This window comes from Suncus etruscus, chromosome 9, assembly GCF_024139225.1.
Source record: "Suncus etruscus isolate mSunEtr1 chromosome 9, mSunEtr1.pri.cur, whole genome shotgun sequence".
NCBI classification, from domain to species: domain Eukaryota; kingdom Metazoa; phylum Chordata; class Mammalia; order Eulipotyphla; family Soricidae; genus Suncus; species Suncus etruscus.
This window is the reverse complement of record NC_064856.1, coordinates 1913867-1934474: the sequence shown is the minus strand read 5'-3', so window position 1 is coordinate 1934474 and position 20608 is coordinate 1913867. Positions and strand designations below refer to the sequence as shown.

General features: G+C 36.0%; 1 protein-coding gene across 6 annotated transcripts in view; it reads left to right on the top strand.

The window, feature by feature from the left end:
• Positions 1–7342, top strand: part of PLCB4 (phospholipase C beta 4) — a 418068-nt gene extending 410726 nt beyond the window's left edge. For 4 of the 6 annotated variants that reach the window (XM_049780218.1, XM_049780215.1, XM_049780217.1 and 1 more), the window contains 5 exons: positions 468–569; positions 1252–1309; positions 1741–1827; positions 4908–4944; positions 6986–7342. In XM_049780218.1, coding sequence (XP_049636175.1) covers positions 468–569; positions 1252–1309; positions 1741–1827; positions 4908–4944; positions 6986–7074 — 373 coding nt within the window. In that variant the 3' untranslated portion in view covers positions 7075–7342. The remainder of the gene's footprint in view (positions 1–467; positions 570–1251; positions 1310–1740; positions 1828–4907; positions 4945–6985) is intronic. The other 2 variants (XM_049780221.1, XM_049780220.1) reach the window with 1 other exon arrangement.
• The last annotated feature ends 13266 nt before the right edge of the window (positions 7343–20608 follow it).

Below are 20608 nucleotides of genomic sequence, written 5' to 3'. Positions count from 1 at the left end.
TTGCAGTGCTCTGGGGACCTTATGTTGTTCTGGGGATCAAACTACAGTTGGCCACATGCAAGGCAGCTACTTTAATCCCTGTTCTATTCCTCCAGTTTCTTTTTTCTCACCCTTTTCCATAGCTTTCTCTTCCTCCCTCCTCTTTTTCTTGTCTTTAGGGCACTCCTTCAAGGAACATGTAGCAAAACTGGAAAGTCCTTGGAGCTTATGGATAAAAAATTTCTCTTCCTAGTTCACAAGTTTCTTGAACACTAATGAACCACCGTTGTCAGAGAGGAATATCCACATGAACAAGGGACCCTGAACTTTTTTTCACAGAATGAAATGGCAACAGTATATTATAATAATAACAACCTTCAATAATGAAAAATATCCATCTCCAGGTGTTTTCATCTTCTACAAAAGAAATATTGTATCACTTGAATATTAATTCCTATTCCCTGTTCCTGTTTCTTTCCAACTCATAGGGAAAGCAAAGAAATGCGAGCACACCAAGCTAAGATTTCAATGGAAAACAGCAAAGCCATCAGCCAAGACAAATCTATCAAAAATAAAGCAGAGCGGGAAAGGTGAGTCCAAGAGTGCTAATGGACTTGTTTGTTGTTGTGATTTGAAACACACCCAGCTGTGCTCAGGACCCTCTGAGCCCTCAAGACCCTCAAGAACCACTTCTGGTGGGCTCAAGAGACCATTTGTGTGGGAGTGATCCAACCCAGGTTGGCTGTGTGCAAGACAGGCCCCTAGCCATTGTTCCCAGCACTTCACCCTGTTCACCAGGCAGTGTCAGGTACTATTCCTGAGCACAGCGTCACAAGTAAACCCGAGCACTGCTGGGTGTGCCCCTTATGAAATAAATATGACGGGCCCGGAGAGATAGCACAGCGGCGTTTGCCTTGCAAGCAGCCGATCCAGGACCAAAGGTGGTTGGTTCGAATCCCGGTGTCCCATAGGGTCCCCCGTGCCTGCCAGGAGCTATTTCTGAGCAGCCAGCCAGGAGTAACCCCTGAGCACTGCCGGGTGTGGCCCAAAAACCAAAATAAATAAATAAATAAATATGACAAATAATTAGTAATGACTAATGGAGTAATGGTTGCACAGATTTTTTTCTGTACATTGCACATTTAAAACTCCACGATGAAATGAAGAAAAGGAAAGATCCCTCTGTATAAGTAAATGAAACATCATTTGTCTCTAATATGTTAACTTTTATTTGATGTCATGACGATTACTGTTTATGCTTACTACTTTTAGGCGAGTCAGGGAATTAAACAGCAGCAACACTAAAAAATTTCTGGAAGAAAGAAAGAGAGTAAGTATTTGTAACTGGCTTGGCACTGTCCCTTTGAAAAACTTTTATTATTAAAATTATTTACACTTATATAACAGACTGTAGCTAATTTGCATGATTTTATTTTTCTGTACAATAAATCTCCTACTTTATCTTTCCTATACCTGCAAGTTAAAAGAGTTTTTCACTAAAATAATTAAGGTCATTATTTGGCACAACTTTATAAAGAAAATAAAGCCAGGTTTTAAATGTACCTGAGACTTCATTATTTCCTAAAATTTTGGCAAGAAATATATTCACAGTCAGAGTTATAAATTTAAATACTCCCATTTTTGTCTTACCATCTCTAACTTAAGTTGTAAAGTTATCCATTACCCTGTTTTCCTATAACCCAAACAGAAGTTTTATTTTTTAAGATTATGATCTAAGGTTTACCATAATTTTTTTTGCAGCTCGCAATGAAACAGTCCAAAGAAATGGATCAGTTGAAAAAAGTCCAGCTTGAACACTTAGAATTCTTGGAGAAACAAAATGATCAGGTATTTTATCAGAAAGACTTGCAAAGACAGGGGCAGCTGCTTCAGAATAACACTGCCGCAAACAGTAGCCCTCTCGTACAACTTATTGTCCTGACTAGTGACATGGAAAGGCATCTAGGGAAAAACAAAAGTTGCCTCTTTCCTATTTTTCCTGTGCATCCCACAGGACCTATAAATATTCTTTTTTCATGTGTAATAACTGTGTCTGGGGCTGCGGTGGGAGAAAATCAAAATTTATTTCATAGATTATAGGAATTCTAAGAATTACACTTTGAAGAGGGGGAGACACAATGACAAGTTAGTCCTCAATATTCATTTAGAATCGTATAATTTGCAGCTAGAAACAAGTGATGTTAGTTTTGAAGCAAATGTTTTTCCTATTTTCAACTCTGTCAAAAATAATAGAAGCCTTTCTATGTCCTAACTCTCTAAACACAAAGCTTAAGCTACCATTACCTATAATCTCTCTTACATGGGTGAACCCCCAGAAAGGCAAAAATAAAAAGGCATCCAAATGCAGTAATTTATTTAAGCAACGGGTAATAAATATATTATATTATATACCAATACCAATACTTTGGCTTTACCTTTGACATCGTACAAGTGGACCTGTAATTAATCTAGAGTCTCATTACAATTGGATAGAAATACCGCCAGCTTTTATAGCATATGAACTTCAGTAGTTTAGATTTCAATTTATGCTACACTTCAGATAAAATTTCCTTTTTAACTATAACTGTTGGAAGTTATTTAATAGTTTGATGTAGTCAGAAACTGCCAATAATTTTGAGCAAAAATGTACTTGTATTTTTCTTTCCTACCATCTATAAAACAATTCTTTTTGAGGTATAGTTTTTTTCAGAGTGAATGTCTCTCCCTGAAGTGCTCATAATTAGAATTTATATTAAAAAGTAGTTTGTAGGAGATGGACCACTAGCACAGCAGGAAGGCATTTGCCTTACATGCAGCTGATCCAGGATGGAGATGGTTCCATCCCCAGCATTTCATATGGTCCCCCGAGGCAGGAGAGATTTCTGAGTGCATAGCCAGGAAAAACCCCTGATTGTTACGGGGTGTGCTCCCTGCCCAAACAAAACAAAACAAAAAGTAATTTGTAAAAATAAAACAAAACCAGAAGAATTTATGTGTTGTAAATGAGTCATGATTTAGTTAAGTGTCTGGTTTCAAATTCCTTTTTGTAAGCAGAAGTTTTTTTTACATCAGGATACTTCTCTAAGTTATGTTTCCCACTTTCTTTTAAGCTGAATGGTTCTATTTATGAACAGCTCATAGAATGCCAAAGAAGACAATAAATGTTTATTATCCTGGGAGTCCAATCCATTTGCCCAATTTATAGAACCATCACTTTTTGGTACAAATGACCCTTTTGTTTTTGCTTTTAAAACACTTTTCAGAAAGTTTTGGAGGTGAGAAATGTGAGGGTGGAAAATGGGAAGCCAAAGATGGTTAAATCAGTCTGATCAAAACCACAGAATTTTTTTTCGATGATTCAGGGCTGGGTGGGGATTAAGGATGCTTAAGAAAAAGGCACAATAAAGGTAAGATATCTATATTTCAGTTAACTAAATTAAGAAACTACTCAGAAATTATCATGTTGCTCAGCAACAAGCTCCAAAAAAGAATGTAAATGTGCTAAAAATTGCTCATCACTACAATAGTGGCATGTATTAGGCCTGGAGATGACAGTTACCTAGTGTTTTTAGTTTCATGCCAAAATGCAACATTTTTAAAGATCACTTTTAGCTTTTATGCCAAGACGTGAATACTTCAAAGCATTTTACAGTTCTTATATTGAAATACTGGCTTCCTCGGAGCTATGTTGATTTAGTTCATTTTGAGAGGATAGTGGCTTCTTGTTCTAAAATTTATATAGTGCCTTTGACTATGTCATAAATAAATTCTACCACCCACACTGATACTACTTTGAGACACAGACATTGTGACATTACAGAAAGCACTGTATATGAGAACATTTAAGATGTGATCAGTCTTAAGATTCAATAAAATTAAATTCAGGATATTGTAATATATTTGTTGAATGACAAATTTAGACTGAGTTTCTCTGTTAAACTGTGCTTGGCAAACTTGACCTGTTCAGTTGCACATTCAATCTTAGGTCTTTGTAGTATCATTTTTTAAAGTTCAGAAAACTCTAATTTAGTCCATTTATCAATGACAGCACTGCCCTGCCATTGGCAAAGATAATATAATTTCATATTATTCCTTCCTAGTAAGCAAAATCTAATACAGTTTATGAGAGTTCCTTCATAACTAAAATTTTCTTAGCTGAAAAAAATTTAACTCTGGACAATCCCAAACTTCTTTGACAAAATATTATTAAGCCTCAAATCATTTTTATCTTTCTAAATTAAAGATAAATTAAGTTTGACGTTTTCTTCTATAAGATCTTCCTTTAAGTTTACTTAATGAAATACTTTGACTACTTCTGAGCCTCCCAGGCCCTTCATAACAAAACCTGGAATGTACCTTTTGAATGAGATCAATATTGAGAGCACTGCAGAAGCAACTCACCTTATAGTATGTTTTGCCCTGACTTTTAATCTAAATTTATGAAACCTATTGATGACCTGGCCTGATCAACAGTCATAAAGATAAAATTTCAGAAACCAAGAATTCTTTTCCCATAGACGGTCCAGCTACACAGTTTCTCATCTGTCTTCACATGTACCATTTCAAACATTCACAGTTCCATTACTGTCACACACTAGATTTCAAAATTGATTTTTGTCATCAATCCTACCATTTAGGATAAAATTATTTTTAAATTTAGGATTTAGGATTAAATTAAATCATTAAGGAAGGGTCCTCTAGTCATTGCCAACGCCTGGGTTAAGGCATCAATGATTTGTTTTGTTCTTTTCTTTCTCTTGAGATCAACTTGGGAGAAGTTCTCACAGATGGGTGTATACATGTTTTATTCTTAGCTTTTTGCTTTTCTGTATCGGTTTTACATTTCTCAAATTCACTTCAGTATTCATTTATTTTCTTTGTTTTCTATGTATGACTCAATTTTGACGTGACTATTTTTGTACAAACAGCTGTTGAAATCCTGCCATGCAGTGTCCCAAACACAAGGTAGGACTGATCCTCGGATAAGCAAAACATTGCTTTCCTTCTCAACTGTGTCAGTTATTCTTGGTGCAGACTCTATTCATGCTTCACTTCTGCTCATAACTAATGAATCTCTCATTTGGATGTAAAGTTTGATTATTTCATGCTTGAATTTCTCATGCTATATTCTAACCAAAAAATGCCACAATTTATAGAGAACTATCTCATAGACTGTGAGACAGTGTTTCTAATTGCAGACCTGGGAAACTAAAATTATGGTAATGAAGACACTGTCCAGCTTGAAGAAAAATGATGAATGGTTGCCGTTTGGACTGACCACACTTAAGACTTGGGTCAAAGAGTCACATCTTTTACAACTATTAATAGGACATCAAGTGATTTTTAAAGAACCCCATTAAATGTTCACTAGTGTTTTTAATGACATTTATGGTCTGCGAGCAAAAACATATGTGTTCATTATACAATGAATTATGAATTATGACTCCTCTTTCTGCTAGCTTGCCAAGGGCCCTATTTACTTCTTATAAGTGAGGTGACCATCTAATTATTGTCTAAAACAGGATTTAGAGTTAAAGGGGGAGCCATTGTATATCTTTGAACTACAGGCACAAATCAGAACTGCACCTGGCATGTGGGAAGGAATGGTCACTTCGCTCATAAGAAAATCAAGTTGTTCTCTACAGTTATTTGATTCTTTCTTCTAAATTATGTACAGTATTGTTTTTAATGTTAGAGAAACAAATAATAGAGAAGTCTTATTTTTATTACTTACTGAAGACAGATGTATTTAATTCCCACTTCATCTCTTATGAATACTGTTTGTGTCATAGTTTCATGTTTGTATATTTTCTCCATTTTATCATTTCTCGACAGCATATAGATATATTTCAAGAAAAAATTTTGAGAGGAGGGAATCATTCATTCGAAATTTAATCAGAAAAGTATTATTATTTGGCAATGTTATATTCATCCATCCTAACCAAAATGCAATCTAAAAGCCACAGTATATATGAAGTTAAAAAATAATTATATGATCAGTGGGTCAAACTCCTTTTCTAACAGAACTTATAGGAAACCTTTACAGAGATGTCTACGAAGTTGACCAAATCCTCCCAATGACTTTGACTTGAAATGTAACATTACAATATTTCAGAGTCCAACTCCTATTTAAACCTTTAGATGCCCTTCTTTACTCTCATATCATTAAGAAAGAAATAGTGCTTTATTACTCTGCCCAAAGATGTATGTTTGGGGTCAAGCCAAAGCTTCTAATTGGTCTAGTTGGAAAATAAACAATGAAAGAACAGTAGTTCGTTTTTCCTATATTTGTTAAGCATTCATAGCTATCAGAATCTACCAGTGTCAAACTTTTTTCTAGCTACCAGAAAAGTCGATTGTCTTAGTGACAGTCTTAATTCATGAGCTCATATTCACCATAGCATACTTCGGGGTTAACATAAGAAAAATAAATTCTCAAAGATGTGAACACTTATATTTATCATTGTTGGCCTGCAGGGTTTCAGGAATCCTACATATTCCAATAGTGTCCTATTTGCAGGATACTTCAACAAAATCAATATGGTATGCTTATCTCTAAGGTGTCCCCCCCCTCGTAAAGCAGCTCTCAAAATAAATACTTCTAATTAAACTGTAGGATTTGGGAGGATAAATGTATGTAAGCAACATCTAGTCAAGTCAAAGTAACTTGTCAATGTATAACAATTAAGTCAATAATGTAATGTGCTAGAACCTCATTAAGTAGACTGGCTATGGCTCAAACTGTTTTGAATGGTTTTTATCAAGTTTTATTGTACATAAAAATGTCATGGAACTGCTTTAAAATACAGAGTTAGTCAGTCAAGGGTTCAGGACTCTTCACTTCCCACAAGGTCCCAAGTGATGCTGATGCTGCTTTTCATGGACCACACTTTCAGTAGTCACAAGAGGAAAAGGACAGCATAAGGTTAACGAAAGACAGGCCAGGGGTGCTACTTGCCATCAGGGGAGTGTTTCCATCCATAAGGCTGTGTTTCTGATGTTACAGGCGAAGGAGATGCAGCAGATGGTGAAACTGGAAGCCGAGATGGACCGCAGACCAGCAACAGTAGTGTGAAACTCCAAAATGCAAACTGAAGTAGCCAACCCACACAACATCAGAAAAATCCCCTCCAAACTTCTGAAACAAATCCATGGAAGAAATCTGTTGTCTTTTATTTTCCTTTTATGTACGACAAGAAGTTCACCAAGACCACAGAAACTTTTAGAGTTCTATCCAATGTTTTATCTGACTACTGAATTTATTTGACCCCCCCAAAGTAGCTACAAATCCCCCCAAATCACTATTCCGGTAAGGCAGAGTTTTAACAACTGATAATACAACTTAAACTTGTTTGCTACAAAATCTCATCACAAGTAAATGTGCTTGGTGTTCACAACTTTGCTTTGTGATGCATTAGGACATGTTTGAGCTCCAATAAACATAGTGCATTAGCATAGCGATTGAATAGCAAGTGCACGCACTAGAAAGTGACTCTGTCTACAAATTCATTAGCAGAAGAGGTGATCTGCTAGACAAATCATTTTGCAGAATTTTTCTATATTGAAGTACCTCATCAGTAAGTGCCATGTCTATCTACCTGCCATAAGAATCTAATTTCCTGTAAAAGTCATGGAAATGATCTTAGAACAATAGAGAAAAGAGCAGAACAGTGTACCTGTGCCGAAATTTTTCAGTGCTCAAAGGGGGATTGTACTGGCACAGCGAGAAAGTTGACATCTGATATTGCTAGAGAAGACTTGTTTGGGCCAATTCCAGTTATTATAGCTCACTGTTACACCATAAAGATTGTGAAGTGGTTATTGGCAAACGTTTGTAAATGTGACCATGTAAAAAGTATTTATCCTCCTTAACTCACCTAAGTATTGACACATGATAAGATTAGTAAACAGGAGTACTAGAACTACGTTTGCATGATCCACAAGCACCAAGACTAATCCACACAGACTCAGTTAATCTAATGCCAAATAAATACTGGTTGAAATAATGTATGGCACAGAATATAATTTGACTTTCAGCATAAAGAAACAGTTTCTCTCTCTATATATATATGTATATATGAATTATGTGGGCATTCTTGATACTTCAAGTTATAGTTTCCAAAAGTACATAACTAATTTAATTTTACACAAAATATTTATGCAGGTTTTCAGAATTTCATATCAGAAAATAACCTTTCTATGTCTCTCAAATATCCAAACAATTTGCTACAGTGTTAATCTGCATGGTTTTAAGCCTGCTGTAGTTGTATTGCCAACAGTGCATGAAAAACTATTCCGCCGGGCTGCCAAAGCCAGAGAAGTGCATGGAAAGCTGGTAGTCTAGAACTAATCAGATTTCTGATTTTAAGACAAAAGACACCAATGGAATGGTTGTATATGCTTGTACAAATTGATTCTGTGTGTTCTTCTGAACAAAGCGGAGAACATTCTTTCTGTTATCCTCAAAATGGAAATTGAACTTCTGACTTCTCTAATAAAAACAATAAAACACCTTCAACACCTTTACAATGTTTACTCCCAAGGACGTATTTTCCAACAAAATTTTCTCCCTTTTCTTTTTCTGGAAGTGATGGATTCAGTGTTCTTAAAGTATTCTTTGAAGGGCTTATTCACCACTCTAGACTTTTTCCTCAAAAAGCAGGACCAGTTTGACTTCCAAATATTAGGTGCTTGCTTCTCCTCTTCTCATGTCCAGCATGTGAAACTTTTCTAGTTCCCCATTTGATGGTATAGAAAAACATAGTCATTAACTATGTGTCTTTTAGCACTAAGGTCCCATAAAGACTCTGACTATTAAGATAGTATTGCTATTGGATTGCCAATTTTCAAATGGCTCATCTCATCAGAGCCCAGGATCCAGTAACCCTTCACTGAATCCATTGCTTATCTCTTCTTTCTGTTTCTGAGAGGTTCACTGAGTTTTCTTCCACCATAGTAGGATTACAATGTACAACAAAAATATGGGTTTTCATTTCTATTTTAAATTTATATATACTCAAATCCTGTATTCTAACTTCTTATGAAGGAAAATAAATCTTGCTAATGAAAGTAATTAATTCTCTTCTAGTTTTTTTAAGATGCTATTTCAAGAGATATTCAATTACTTTTAAAGTAAAATTCCTGTAAGACTCTCCTTTGCTTTCAGATGGTCTCCATTGCATTTCCCAGATGCACTCTGTCTTTAAAGGGAATTCCTAATAGTGGAAAAGCATATCTGATCTCCCCATGGTTGCTCGGTCTTCCCTGCCATTGACTACAGTGCTGTAAAATAGAACATTAATCCCAGTATTTCAGTGATTTGCTAAACTGATTTTTCATCCTGGGTTCCATTTATTCCAGTATTTTCTAGAATAGATAAGCACTTCTCTACCTTTGTGGACTGTGAAGGAACTAGAGAAGCAAATTTAAGTCCTCTCTTTAAAAGTCTCCTTTGGCAAATGTCAGCTACTAGCTTTAGGTTCCAGTATCATCTCTAAGAGGTGTAAGTTTTCTTGAGTTTTTTCTCCAAAACTTAAGCTTGGCTATACTGAGTCACAGGCTTTTTTGACGTTTTACTTCATCTTTTGTTCCTGCTCACAAAACATTTTGTTTCCATTTGAGAGTCAGGATACAGGAGTCTCAGTTCTTACTTTTCTTCCTTCTTCTAGCAACCCAGAAGTGACTTAACTGCCCTTCAAGATAAGTTGCAATGTTCAAACAGGATTGTACTTCTCTAAGTAGATTGTGGACAATAAGAGCTTTTTAGGAATATAATCAGATTGCCAAGTAACAGAAAGCTACTAAAAGACCATATTTCCTGAAATTTAAGGCATTATTGATGTAATACAAATGTATATACATCTCTAAGTAAAAAAAATCTACATTAAACTCTTAACACTCTCCCCAACAAAAGTCACATAAACTGTTGAGCAGTATTTACCTATCAGAATATTTGTTGTGGTTGTATGATATCAATTAAAAATAATACTCCTGTTTTTTATCATACAGTTTTTATTGAGTATGTTTTTCCTTTCCATTCCCTATATATATTCCACCCTTGATCATCAGAACAAAATTCAGGGTGTCTCCTTCCTGTTCTCTTGACCAGAGTTATGAGACAGTACAGTGTTTTTAATGAATTATAACTAAATCTTAAATTATTTAAAAAAAGTTAATTTAAGTAATTTATATAGACTTAAAATGGAGTGATGTCCTATGCAAGTCGACACCATTAATTTGTAGAGACATTCCTCAACTTACAATGGAGTAACATCCTAAAAATTCACTGTAAACTCAAATACCATAAATAGAAATACATTGACAAATGAATAAAATTGTGATAAATATACTACAAACTACTATGCAACTCTAAGAAAAGGTAAGATTGCATATATGCAATGAAACCAGAGGGTATTGTGTTAAGAAAAATAAGTTGGCATAAAAAAGAACAAATAACTGATGATCACAGTCACTTGTAGAATATAAAGAAAGAAAAGAATAGGCAGTATCAAATAGCAACAAGCCCTTATTCATGGATTGCAAAACTGATTATCAAGCAGCAGAAGCAAGGACAGAAGAATGAAGATTAAATTAGAGATGACACAGACAGTAATAAAGGTCTTAGACATTGATGGGGTACAGTTTCCTTGCGCATCAACACTATAACTACTGTAGGTGTGTCACCTCAACTATAATAAAAGCATTAAATTTCAAAAGTGCATTTAAGGTTACGAGATAGTTCAGTAGGTAGGCACTTGCTTGGATGCAGCAAACTGAGTTTGATCGAGCCCTGACCACAGCCAAATATAACCTAAAACTCTATAGAAAGTAATTTAATGAATATATCCCTTATGTGCCCAGCATCAAAACTTAGCCTATCTTAAATGTGCTTAGATACTATTATAGTATAATTGTACTTATCTATTAAAAAAAACCCAAGTATGTTGTAATCATAGATCTCATGTAATTTATTGAATAGTAAACTCAAAGTGAAACTCATGTTGGTTGTTGACCCTTGCGATCAGCATAACTGGTCAGGAACTGCTGCACACTGTTGCTGCCCAGGAATGAGAGTATTATCCAATATATTGTATGTTCTGGAAAATACCAAACTTTAAGGTCTGGTTTCTGTTGAATTGTGGTATTTCACAGATTCATCGTCATAAAACTGAATAAAATCATTGGTTGGGCAATTTCAATTTGGTTACCATCTATTACACCACAAACTCTCTGGTAAGATATTAATTTCAGAACTGTCAAATTTTTGAGGAAAAAAAGTTTGTCCTAAAATTGACGAAATCATAGTGCTTCAAGTTGTTATGTAAGCTGCTCTGACTTTAAGTTTTCAGTTGGGGGAACAAGTTTTAACAGGACACAAGAGAAACATTGCATTAGAAAATTTAAACTAAGAACTTTCTATAACAGGTTATATTTTAAATAATATCTTTATTTAAATACCATGGCTATGACTACAAATGTAGTTGGGTTTCAGTCATACAAAGCACACCCCCTTCCTATAGTGCAATCTCCCTGTCACCAATGCCCCTACATCCCTTCTCCCACACCCGCTGCCTCTCTTTGACACAGGCATTCTCTTTCCATCACTACCATTGCCATGATAGTTGTTAGTATTATTATTTCTCTAACTGCATTCACCAGTCTTTGTGGTAAGCTTCATATCATGGGTGGTCTTTCCAGCCTTCATCTGTAATGTCTGGGTATTATTGTCATGCTTTTATTTTTCTTAAATTTCACAGATGAGCGAAACTATCCTGTTACTTTTTTTTTTTTTGAGGGTGGCACAACTGGCAGTACTCAGGGGTTACTCCTGGCCCTGCACTCAGAAATTGCTCTTGGCAGGCTCAGAGGGACCATATGGGATGCTGGGGATCAAACCCGGGTCTGTCCTGGGTCGGCTGTGTGCAAGGCAAACACTCTACCAATGTGCCATCACTCCAGCCCCAGACATAATTGTCTCCATGTCCATCATCTAAACATACAGGAACATATAGGAAAATTTCTTCATTTTTCCTGACAGCTGCATAGTATTCCATTGTATTTATGTATCACAGTTTCTTTAGCCACTCATCTGTTGTTGGGCATCTGGGTTGTTTCCAGATTCTGGCTATTGTAAATAGAACTACTATGAACATAGGTGTGCAGAGAACATTCTTGTATTGTGGTCGTGTGTTCCTAGGGTAGATCCCTAGGAAGTGTCGCTGGATCGTATAGGAGCTCAATTTCCAGTTTTTTGAAGAATGTCCATATTGTTTCCCATCAAGGCTGATCTCAACAGCATTCCCTCAGCACTGAATGAGACTTACTTTCCCCACATTCCCTCCAGCATTAATTGTTCTTGTTCTCTGTGATGTGTGCCAGATGTTTACAACTAGGTTTAAAATATAACAATGCATTTCAGAGATAGAGAGACTACAAAAGATAAGGCAGTTGTCTTGCTCACATCAACCCTGGTACATTCCTTAGCTCCACATATGCTCCCTAACCACAGGCCAGATCAAACCCCAAATAGAAATAATAATAAAATTAAATGTTGCAGTGAACTTCTTGAATAATTATTCAAAAATAAATCTTTTGTTATTTATCTCCTCAAAGCATCTCTTGTTTACTCCTCTAGCTGTCTCATTTGATTACATATCTTTCATTTCTGCAAATAATTTCCAGACATAACTTTGACTAGTTTCTTTTTTTTTTTTTTTTTTGTGGTTTTTGGGTCACACCCGGCAGTGCTCAGGGGTTATTCCTGGCTCCAGGCTCAGAAATTGCTCCTGGCAGGCACGGGAGGACCATATATGGGACGCCGGGATTCGAACCGATGACCTCCTGCATGAGAGGCAAACGCCTTACCTCCATGCTATCTCTCCGGCCCCTTGACTAGTTTCTTTATATTATCACTCTTAGTCTCAGATTTTCAAAATTAAGCAAATTACTAACATACATACTGAACTTCTGTACATAAATGCTAATTTTCATCTATGTTAAAAAATGCTGATATTTCACTACTTACTCTTTACGCATGATACATATCACATAAAGGTGTTGTAGCAATCCTGAAAAGAGCATTCTCCAAAAATTGCCATCAAAAAAGGAATGCTAAACATTAGAGCAGCTGCACATTCTCTGATGCACCAAAGTCAGGTGTGTGAGCACAACTTAAAGTATGAGAACTCTGGCAAGCACAACTCAAAGTGTGCAAGGACCAAGGTAAAGGCTGGGACCTGAAATATTTACAATTGCCACAACAAAGTATTTCAGTGGCATGATGGGGAATATGAGCACCACAGTCATCTCTGTCAATGCAACAAGTATATAATGAAGGAAAGAGAACACCAACGAAAACATAATTAGATAAGTAAAACTGAAAATTACAAAATATATAGGGAAGTAGTTTGCTCTTAACGGTTGATCAATAAATAAATGCTATTCAACGCCAAATATGTATTCAATGTAATTTTGTGTGTTTCATACAATTTATCTAGTGCATAATATAGTGTTGATGATTGTAGAGTTCAACATACTATTTTAAGAACATCAATCTAAAACAAATAGAATGATATTTTTTACAAAACCCAAAAGATAAAAAAATAGAAGAGCCTGAGAAGTAGCACCGCGGTAGGAGATTTGCCTTGTGAACAGCCAATCCAGGATGGCCAGTGGTTCGAATTCCAGCATCACATTTGGTCCCTGAGCCTGCAAGGGGCGATTTCTGAGTGCAGAGCCAGGAGTAACCCCTGAGCACTGCCAGGTGTGAACCAAAAACAAAAGAAAGGAAAGAAAGAAAAATAGAATAGCTCTCTGTAACTAGAAAAATGTAAATGTACATATTGCACACAAAAAAGGACTACTTAATATATATTTGGTTCTAGGTAGCTATCTATGGACAGAGAATAGGTTTTATGTGTGGCACAATGCCATACCATATGGCAACCATAACACTGTAGGATGTGACACCAAAGCACATTAAATTATGGTCCCAAAACAGTCAAATCTATCATTATTTTAATGACTATTTCCTGTTCCAATTATATGACACAGAAGTTTACAAGTGTCCAGAGTCAAAACCATTACTTATACTGTTTTGTAATTTAGATTCCAAATCTAGTAGGGAGGCTTCGAAGCTAGTGGAGTTAGAGTTAAGGTATTTGAGCATATGCCTGGTTGTGTGAGGCCCTAAGATCCATTGATGTGCCCCAGGCATCTCTGGGAATAACCATCCCACACAACTCTAATTATTGGATACTAGTTCCTATTTTTATTAATTACTTTATAAGGTTGATCATAATACAGTTGGTTTTTGTTTTTCACAGTTTTCATGATTGAGTTTCAGTAACAGAGTGCAATATCCTACACCATTGCACCTTCCCACCACCAATGTCCTCAGTTTCCCTCCTTCTGCCTGCCTCTTGGGCAGACCTGTCTCTCTCACTTTTTCTCTTTCACTTTCTTTCATTTTCCCCCATTTTAGGCACTGTTATTTGCTTACTGTTAATGAGGGTTTTCATGCCTCTCACTTTTATCTCCTTACAGCACCCAGTTCCTATCTAGAGTGATCCTTTCCAGCTATCATTATCATAGTGGTCCTAACTATCCTAACTGCACTCTCTCACTATTTGTGGGAAGCTTTGTAGCATGGACTTGTTCAGTATATGTTCTTTAATTTCTGCCTTCTAGCTTTTTCAGGCAAGTTAGCTACAGAAAATGATTGAACAACCTAAGAGTATATTAGAGAATGAATCTTACAGGCATAGAAAATGACATACCCAAGAAAAGCACAAAGAATCCCATTAGAAAAGACAACAGCTACCAAGAAACTCGACAGTAAATAAATTGGACATATGACTCTAATACATTTTGAAGTCAAGTTAAGTGCCAGTGTAAAGCAAAGTGAAAATGTGTAGACTTAACAATAGGTTCCTACAAGGAGCTACTCTGACAAAGAATACTTGGATATTAGCTCACATTTACCTGGATTTTAACCTTTTTTTTTTTGAGGGGAGGGGGTTTCCTGGGGACCATACGAGTGTCATGGGTTGAGCCCCTGGTTGGCTGCATGTCAAGTTAAAAACACTACCCACTGTTTTATTGCTCCAACCTACGGCTTTAAATCTTAACTCTGATGGTTCCCAGCTATATATCTTAGGCTTGCTGCTTGTTTAACCTTGCTGAATTCAAGTCTTCCGAATCAATTCAAATCTATCAAATCACTTTGTTCATAGGGATGCTGTGGGAATTATTTCAAACTTTGAATGCAATGAGCATGTAGATATGAATACAGACATTGTATTTCTTGTGGATCACTTCAAGATAGCATTTATGATGAAATGTATTACCTTCTGAACCAAGAATTATTCCCAATAAAGCTTAACTAATAATCCATTTTTAATGAATATTTAAAACAAACTATTTTTTTCATATTTTATGAAGATATGATTTTATGTTTCAAAATAAAATGTATTCAAACATTATGCTATTCTGGGTTAAAGTTTATTTCAATAAAATGTTTAATAATATTCATTAGATATTCTTTACAAACAGAAACTAAAGCTCCAACATTGAGAGGAATGTGGGGAAAAAGAATCTTCCACTGACTGCTGGTTTGATTCTTAATTGGTCAGCTCTTTTTGGAAAATAATATGGACACCTCCCCAAACTAGGAATTGGTCTACCATATAATTCAGCAGTTGCACTTCTTCCCATTAACTTCACGGTCCCCAAACCCTGTTCAGAAAAGACATTTCCACTGTTAAGTTCATTGCAGCACTATTCACAATAGTCAAAATATGAGAAAAACCAAAGTGTCTCATTATCTTTTTGTTGTTGTTGTTGTGGGTCTTGTTGTTTTTGGGTCACACCTGATGCTCATGACTGACTTCCAGCTCTGCAATCAGAAATTGCTCCTTCCAGGCAAGGGCAACCATATGGGATGCAAGGATTTGAACCACTGTCCGTCCATGGATGGCTGCATGCAAGGCAAACCCTCTACCGCTGTGCTATTTCTCTGGTCCTATCTTTTTTTTTAAAAAAAAATTATAGCCATCCTCTCATGTGATGGAATCTCTGCAATTTTATTGTGTATTTCCATGATAAATACTAAATATTTTTCATGTGCTCATTGGCTACCTGTATTTTTGAGAAGTGTTTATTCAAAGATTGTCCATATTATTTATTTTTTATTTTTATTTATTTTTTTTTGTTTTTCGGGCCACACCCATTTGATACTCAGGGGTTACTCCTGGCAAAGAGCTCAGAAATCGCCCCTGGCTTGGGGGGACCATATGGGACATGGGGGGATCGAACCGCAGTCGCGATCTTTCCTTGGCTAGCGCTTGCAAGGCAGACACCTTACCTCTAGTGCCACCTTGCCGGCCCCAGATTGTCCATTTTAAAATTGAATTATTCTTTTACTTTGCTGATATGTAGGAATTTATTATACACTTAAAATTGAGTTATTATTTTTATGTTGTTGAGTTGTAGGAATTTATTATATATTTTAAACACTAATTTCTATTTTTTATTTTATTAAAACACCTTGATTACAAACATGATTATGGTTGGGTTTCAGTCTGTAAAGAACACCCCCCTTCACCAGTGCAACATTCCCAACACCAGTGTCCCAAATCTCCCTCCTCCCCACCCCATCCCTGCCTGTACTCTAGACAGGCTTTCTATTTCCCTCATACATTCTCATTGTTAGGATAGTTCACAATGTAGTTATTTCTCTAACTAAAATCATCACTCTTTGTGGTTAGCTCCAATAGGTGAGCTGTAACTCCAGCCCTCCTCTCTTCTCTCTGAAAATTATTATTGCAAGAATGTCTTTCTTTTTTCTTAAAACCCATAGATGAGTGAGACCATTCTGTGTCTTTCTCTCTCTCTCTCTGATTTATTTCACTCAGCATAATAGATTTCATGTACATCCATGTATAGGAAAATTTCATGACTTCATCTCTTCTGACAGCTGCATAATATTCCATTGTGTATATGTGCCACAGTTTCTTTATCCATTCATCTGTTGAAGGGCATCTTGGTTGTTTCCAGAGTCTTGCTATGGTAAAAAGTGCTGCAATGAATATAGGTGTAAGGTAGGGATTTTTGTATTGTATTTTTATAAACACTATTTTTTTATAACATGTATAATATGTGAAATTCTCTCCCTATTTTTGTTTTGTTTTTGTTCTTGTTTTATGGTTTTAAAGATTGGCCTCGAGTGAAATGGCCTGAAATAGGGATTTCATGAGAATTAAGAAAAGAGATAGAAATTAGATAGAAAATTCATGGGGTAAAGACCCTTAGAATCAAAGTCACAACTGTCTTCCACAGACTATACTTATTGCTTAGAATCAGTAATCAGAATATGGGAAATAGTATAGCTAGTAGGAAGGGTGCTTGCCTCTCATGCAGCCAAAACTCATTTGATCCTTGGCATTCCTTATGGTCTTGCAAACCCCACTAGGAATAATTACAGAACACAAAACTAAAAGTTACCCCTGATCACTCCAAGAATGACCCAACCTTAAAATGAAAAACAAGTAATCATGAGTAGGATAAGAAAAACTTTCTTTTATTTTAATTTTTTATAGAGACCATTGTGAATTACAAGTCTTTCACAGTTGTATTTCAGGTGCATAGTGACAATGAATTAGGGCCATTTCCACCATCAGTGTTGTCCTCCCTCCACCATGGTTCCCAGCATGCATTACAAACCTCCATCCTTAGTCCCCTGGATTGCTAGTGTAACAGATCCATTTTGTATTTAGCCTGTTTTAGTTTGGGCCTCTTGATTCTATTGTCTTTGACTTTGCTTGGGTATTTATATCTGACCATTTTTTCCCTATCCAATGCATCTGAGATCACGTGGCCCCTGGACCCTGTGCATTTGCTTTTGTCTTAATAACAACTTTCTTTGGCCAAATAAATACCTTATTCTATATAGGCTAGATCTTTACACATCCAAAGCCCAGAAGTAAACCTAGAGCACAGACAGATGTGGCACTCATACCCTAAAAAACAAAATGAAGCAAAATGAGATGTGAACTTGATCATTTCAACAAATTCCTAACATGAGATACTTGACATAAATATCACTCAAAAGAATTTTAAAGCCTAATAAGAATTTTATTTATTACCTGCCTTGCCTGCGCTAGCCTAGGACGGACCGTGGTTCGATCCCCCGGTGTCCCATATGGTCCCCCAAGAAGCCAGGAGCAACTTCTGAACGCATAGCCAGGAGTAACCCCTGAGCGTCACAGGGTGTGGCCCAAAAAACAAAAACAAAAAAAAAAACAAAAAAAAAAAACAAAAAAAAAAAGAATTTTATTTATTTGGTGGTGGTGGTTAAGCCACATCTTGCAGTGCTCAGGAGTAATTCCTCATCTATATTCAGAAGTTACTCTTGGTCATAGTTAAAGGACTGTTTCTGGTAGCCTGGGGTCTGAACCTCCATGGGCTACGTTCAGGGCAACAAGTACCTTACTAACTATAGCTCTAGATTTGTGCCCTACAGCTTACATAAAATTTGCTACTTAATTCTGTATAACCATGCACTAAAAATAACATTAACATTCCTAAGTAATTGGAAAAACATGTAAGGGAAATCATATTTGCACATTGAAATATAAAATTCAGGTTAATGTGTCTGTAAATAAAGTTGAACTGGAGTACAATCATATTTATAAACTTATATATGACCAATGACTGCTTTCTTGCAGTCATGGTATATATTTATAACTCTATAACTCATGGTATATATAACTTATGACTGTATGGTCCACAAAGTCAGTACCACCACTACCACCACCACCCCCATCATCTTTATGGTGCTTCATAGAGGCTTTGCACTCCTGAGGAGACTCCAGAGTCCTAGCAATAGTTATTGTTCAGCTGAACTGGTAGATGAGAGGTTGCTCAGATTTCATTTTGCCAGGATAACAGGAAATCCCAGTTGTGCTGAAGGCATCTAGGGTCATACCCAAAGGTGATCTGGGTACGTAAGAGCTGGGTGATGCTTGGGAGACAATATGGCGCTCAGAATAAGCCTGAGTGCTGTGCTATCTCCCAGTTCCTATGCTATATTTTAAAAACAGCATAATCTCTAAAGATATAATTTGGTCCTAGGGCTTTTTGTTTGTTTACATTTTTAAATTAAAAGAAATAATTGCAGAAAGAATGCAGCTTAAATATATTTCAGTCAGCCATCCAGATTTCCGAGGCTTATAAGGGCTAGAATAAAAGGCCCTTAAAGTGGGTCAGGAACAATTCTTTTCATTAATCATCTTGCCATGACAAGTGCCAAGAAAGCTAAAGGACTCTGTCTCAAGGACAATATGCATTTCTAAAGTTACTTTTCAGTGTGAATGCCTAATATTTTGCATTTGTAGGAGAAATGGACCCAAAGAACTGTGACAAAGAAGTGTAGTCCAATCTTGATTTTACAAGAAATAATTAGACACAAAAAATTTCATGCTCAGAACTTGTTGACATTTTTGCTTTTGGGTCACACCCAGCAGGGCACAGGGCTTATTCCTGGTTTTGTTCTCAGAGATCAATATTGACTGTGCTTGATGTCAGTACAGGATGTCAGGGATTGAAACCGGGTCAGCAACATGCAAGGCTACCATTCCGACTGTACTATCTCTCTAACCCTAGGACTGTTTTTTCTAACCCACTTTTTACACTTCAGTTATAAATGCTATTGTATTTTTTACAGCCTGATATTACATTTCTAAAAATAATCTTTGAGTACTCTCTTTTATCCCCTTGCTCTAATCAATGGAAAAATATTATCGGCTTTTTCTCCAAATCATGTCTGATATGGAACCACTTTTTAACATTGAAAAATACAAGTAATGGAAATTACTTTCTTTTGAAATTACAAAGACATAGTTATATAAGTATAGATATAGATATAAAGTTATATATATATATATATATATATATATATATATATAACCTGGTTGCTACTATTGTGAACTCTCCCTTTGACCATTGGCACAATCTTTTGCTTTAATTTTCTTTTTTGAGATTTACAATTCTCTCTTCATATAACAGAGTGATCCTCTTGACCTGTAAATCAAAGCATGTATCTCATCAGCTTAAAATTCTCTAAGGCTTTTTTTCTGCATTAAAAATAAAAGCTAATCTCCTTACCTATAAATCCTTTATGTTCTAGTCTCTGCCACTTCAGTTATTCAACAATTGTTAAATAGCAAAATACCTCTAAGTCTAATGTGTACAAAGAATTATTTCTCGTGAAATGTTAAGCCAAAATCTGGCAAATTTCCTCTGCATTACTTGGCACTGACGTTGTCATTTGCATGGTTGCATTTCATTGAGGACCTGATTGGTCCTTTACTTACTTTACTTACCTATCTGGTAATATGATAACTCGAAAAGCTGCCTTTTTAAAAAATTTTTATTTTTAATTATGAGAACAATGATGCAAAGAAAGAGAACAAGTTAAAGTTACAGTGGAAAGACAATCACTCATAAACAGAGTTCTCAGAAGAAATCCCCTTGCTGATGCCTAAATTTTGGACTTACAGTCAAAGAACATTAAGAAAAATAAAACAGAACCCACGTACAATTACTTTGTCCACAAGTCCCCAGATTGTAG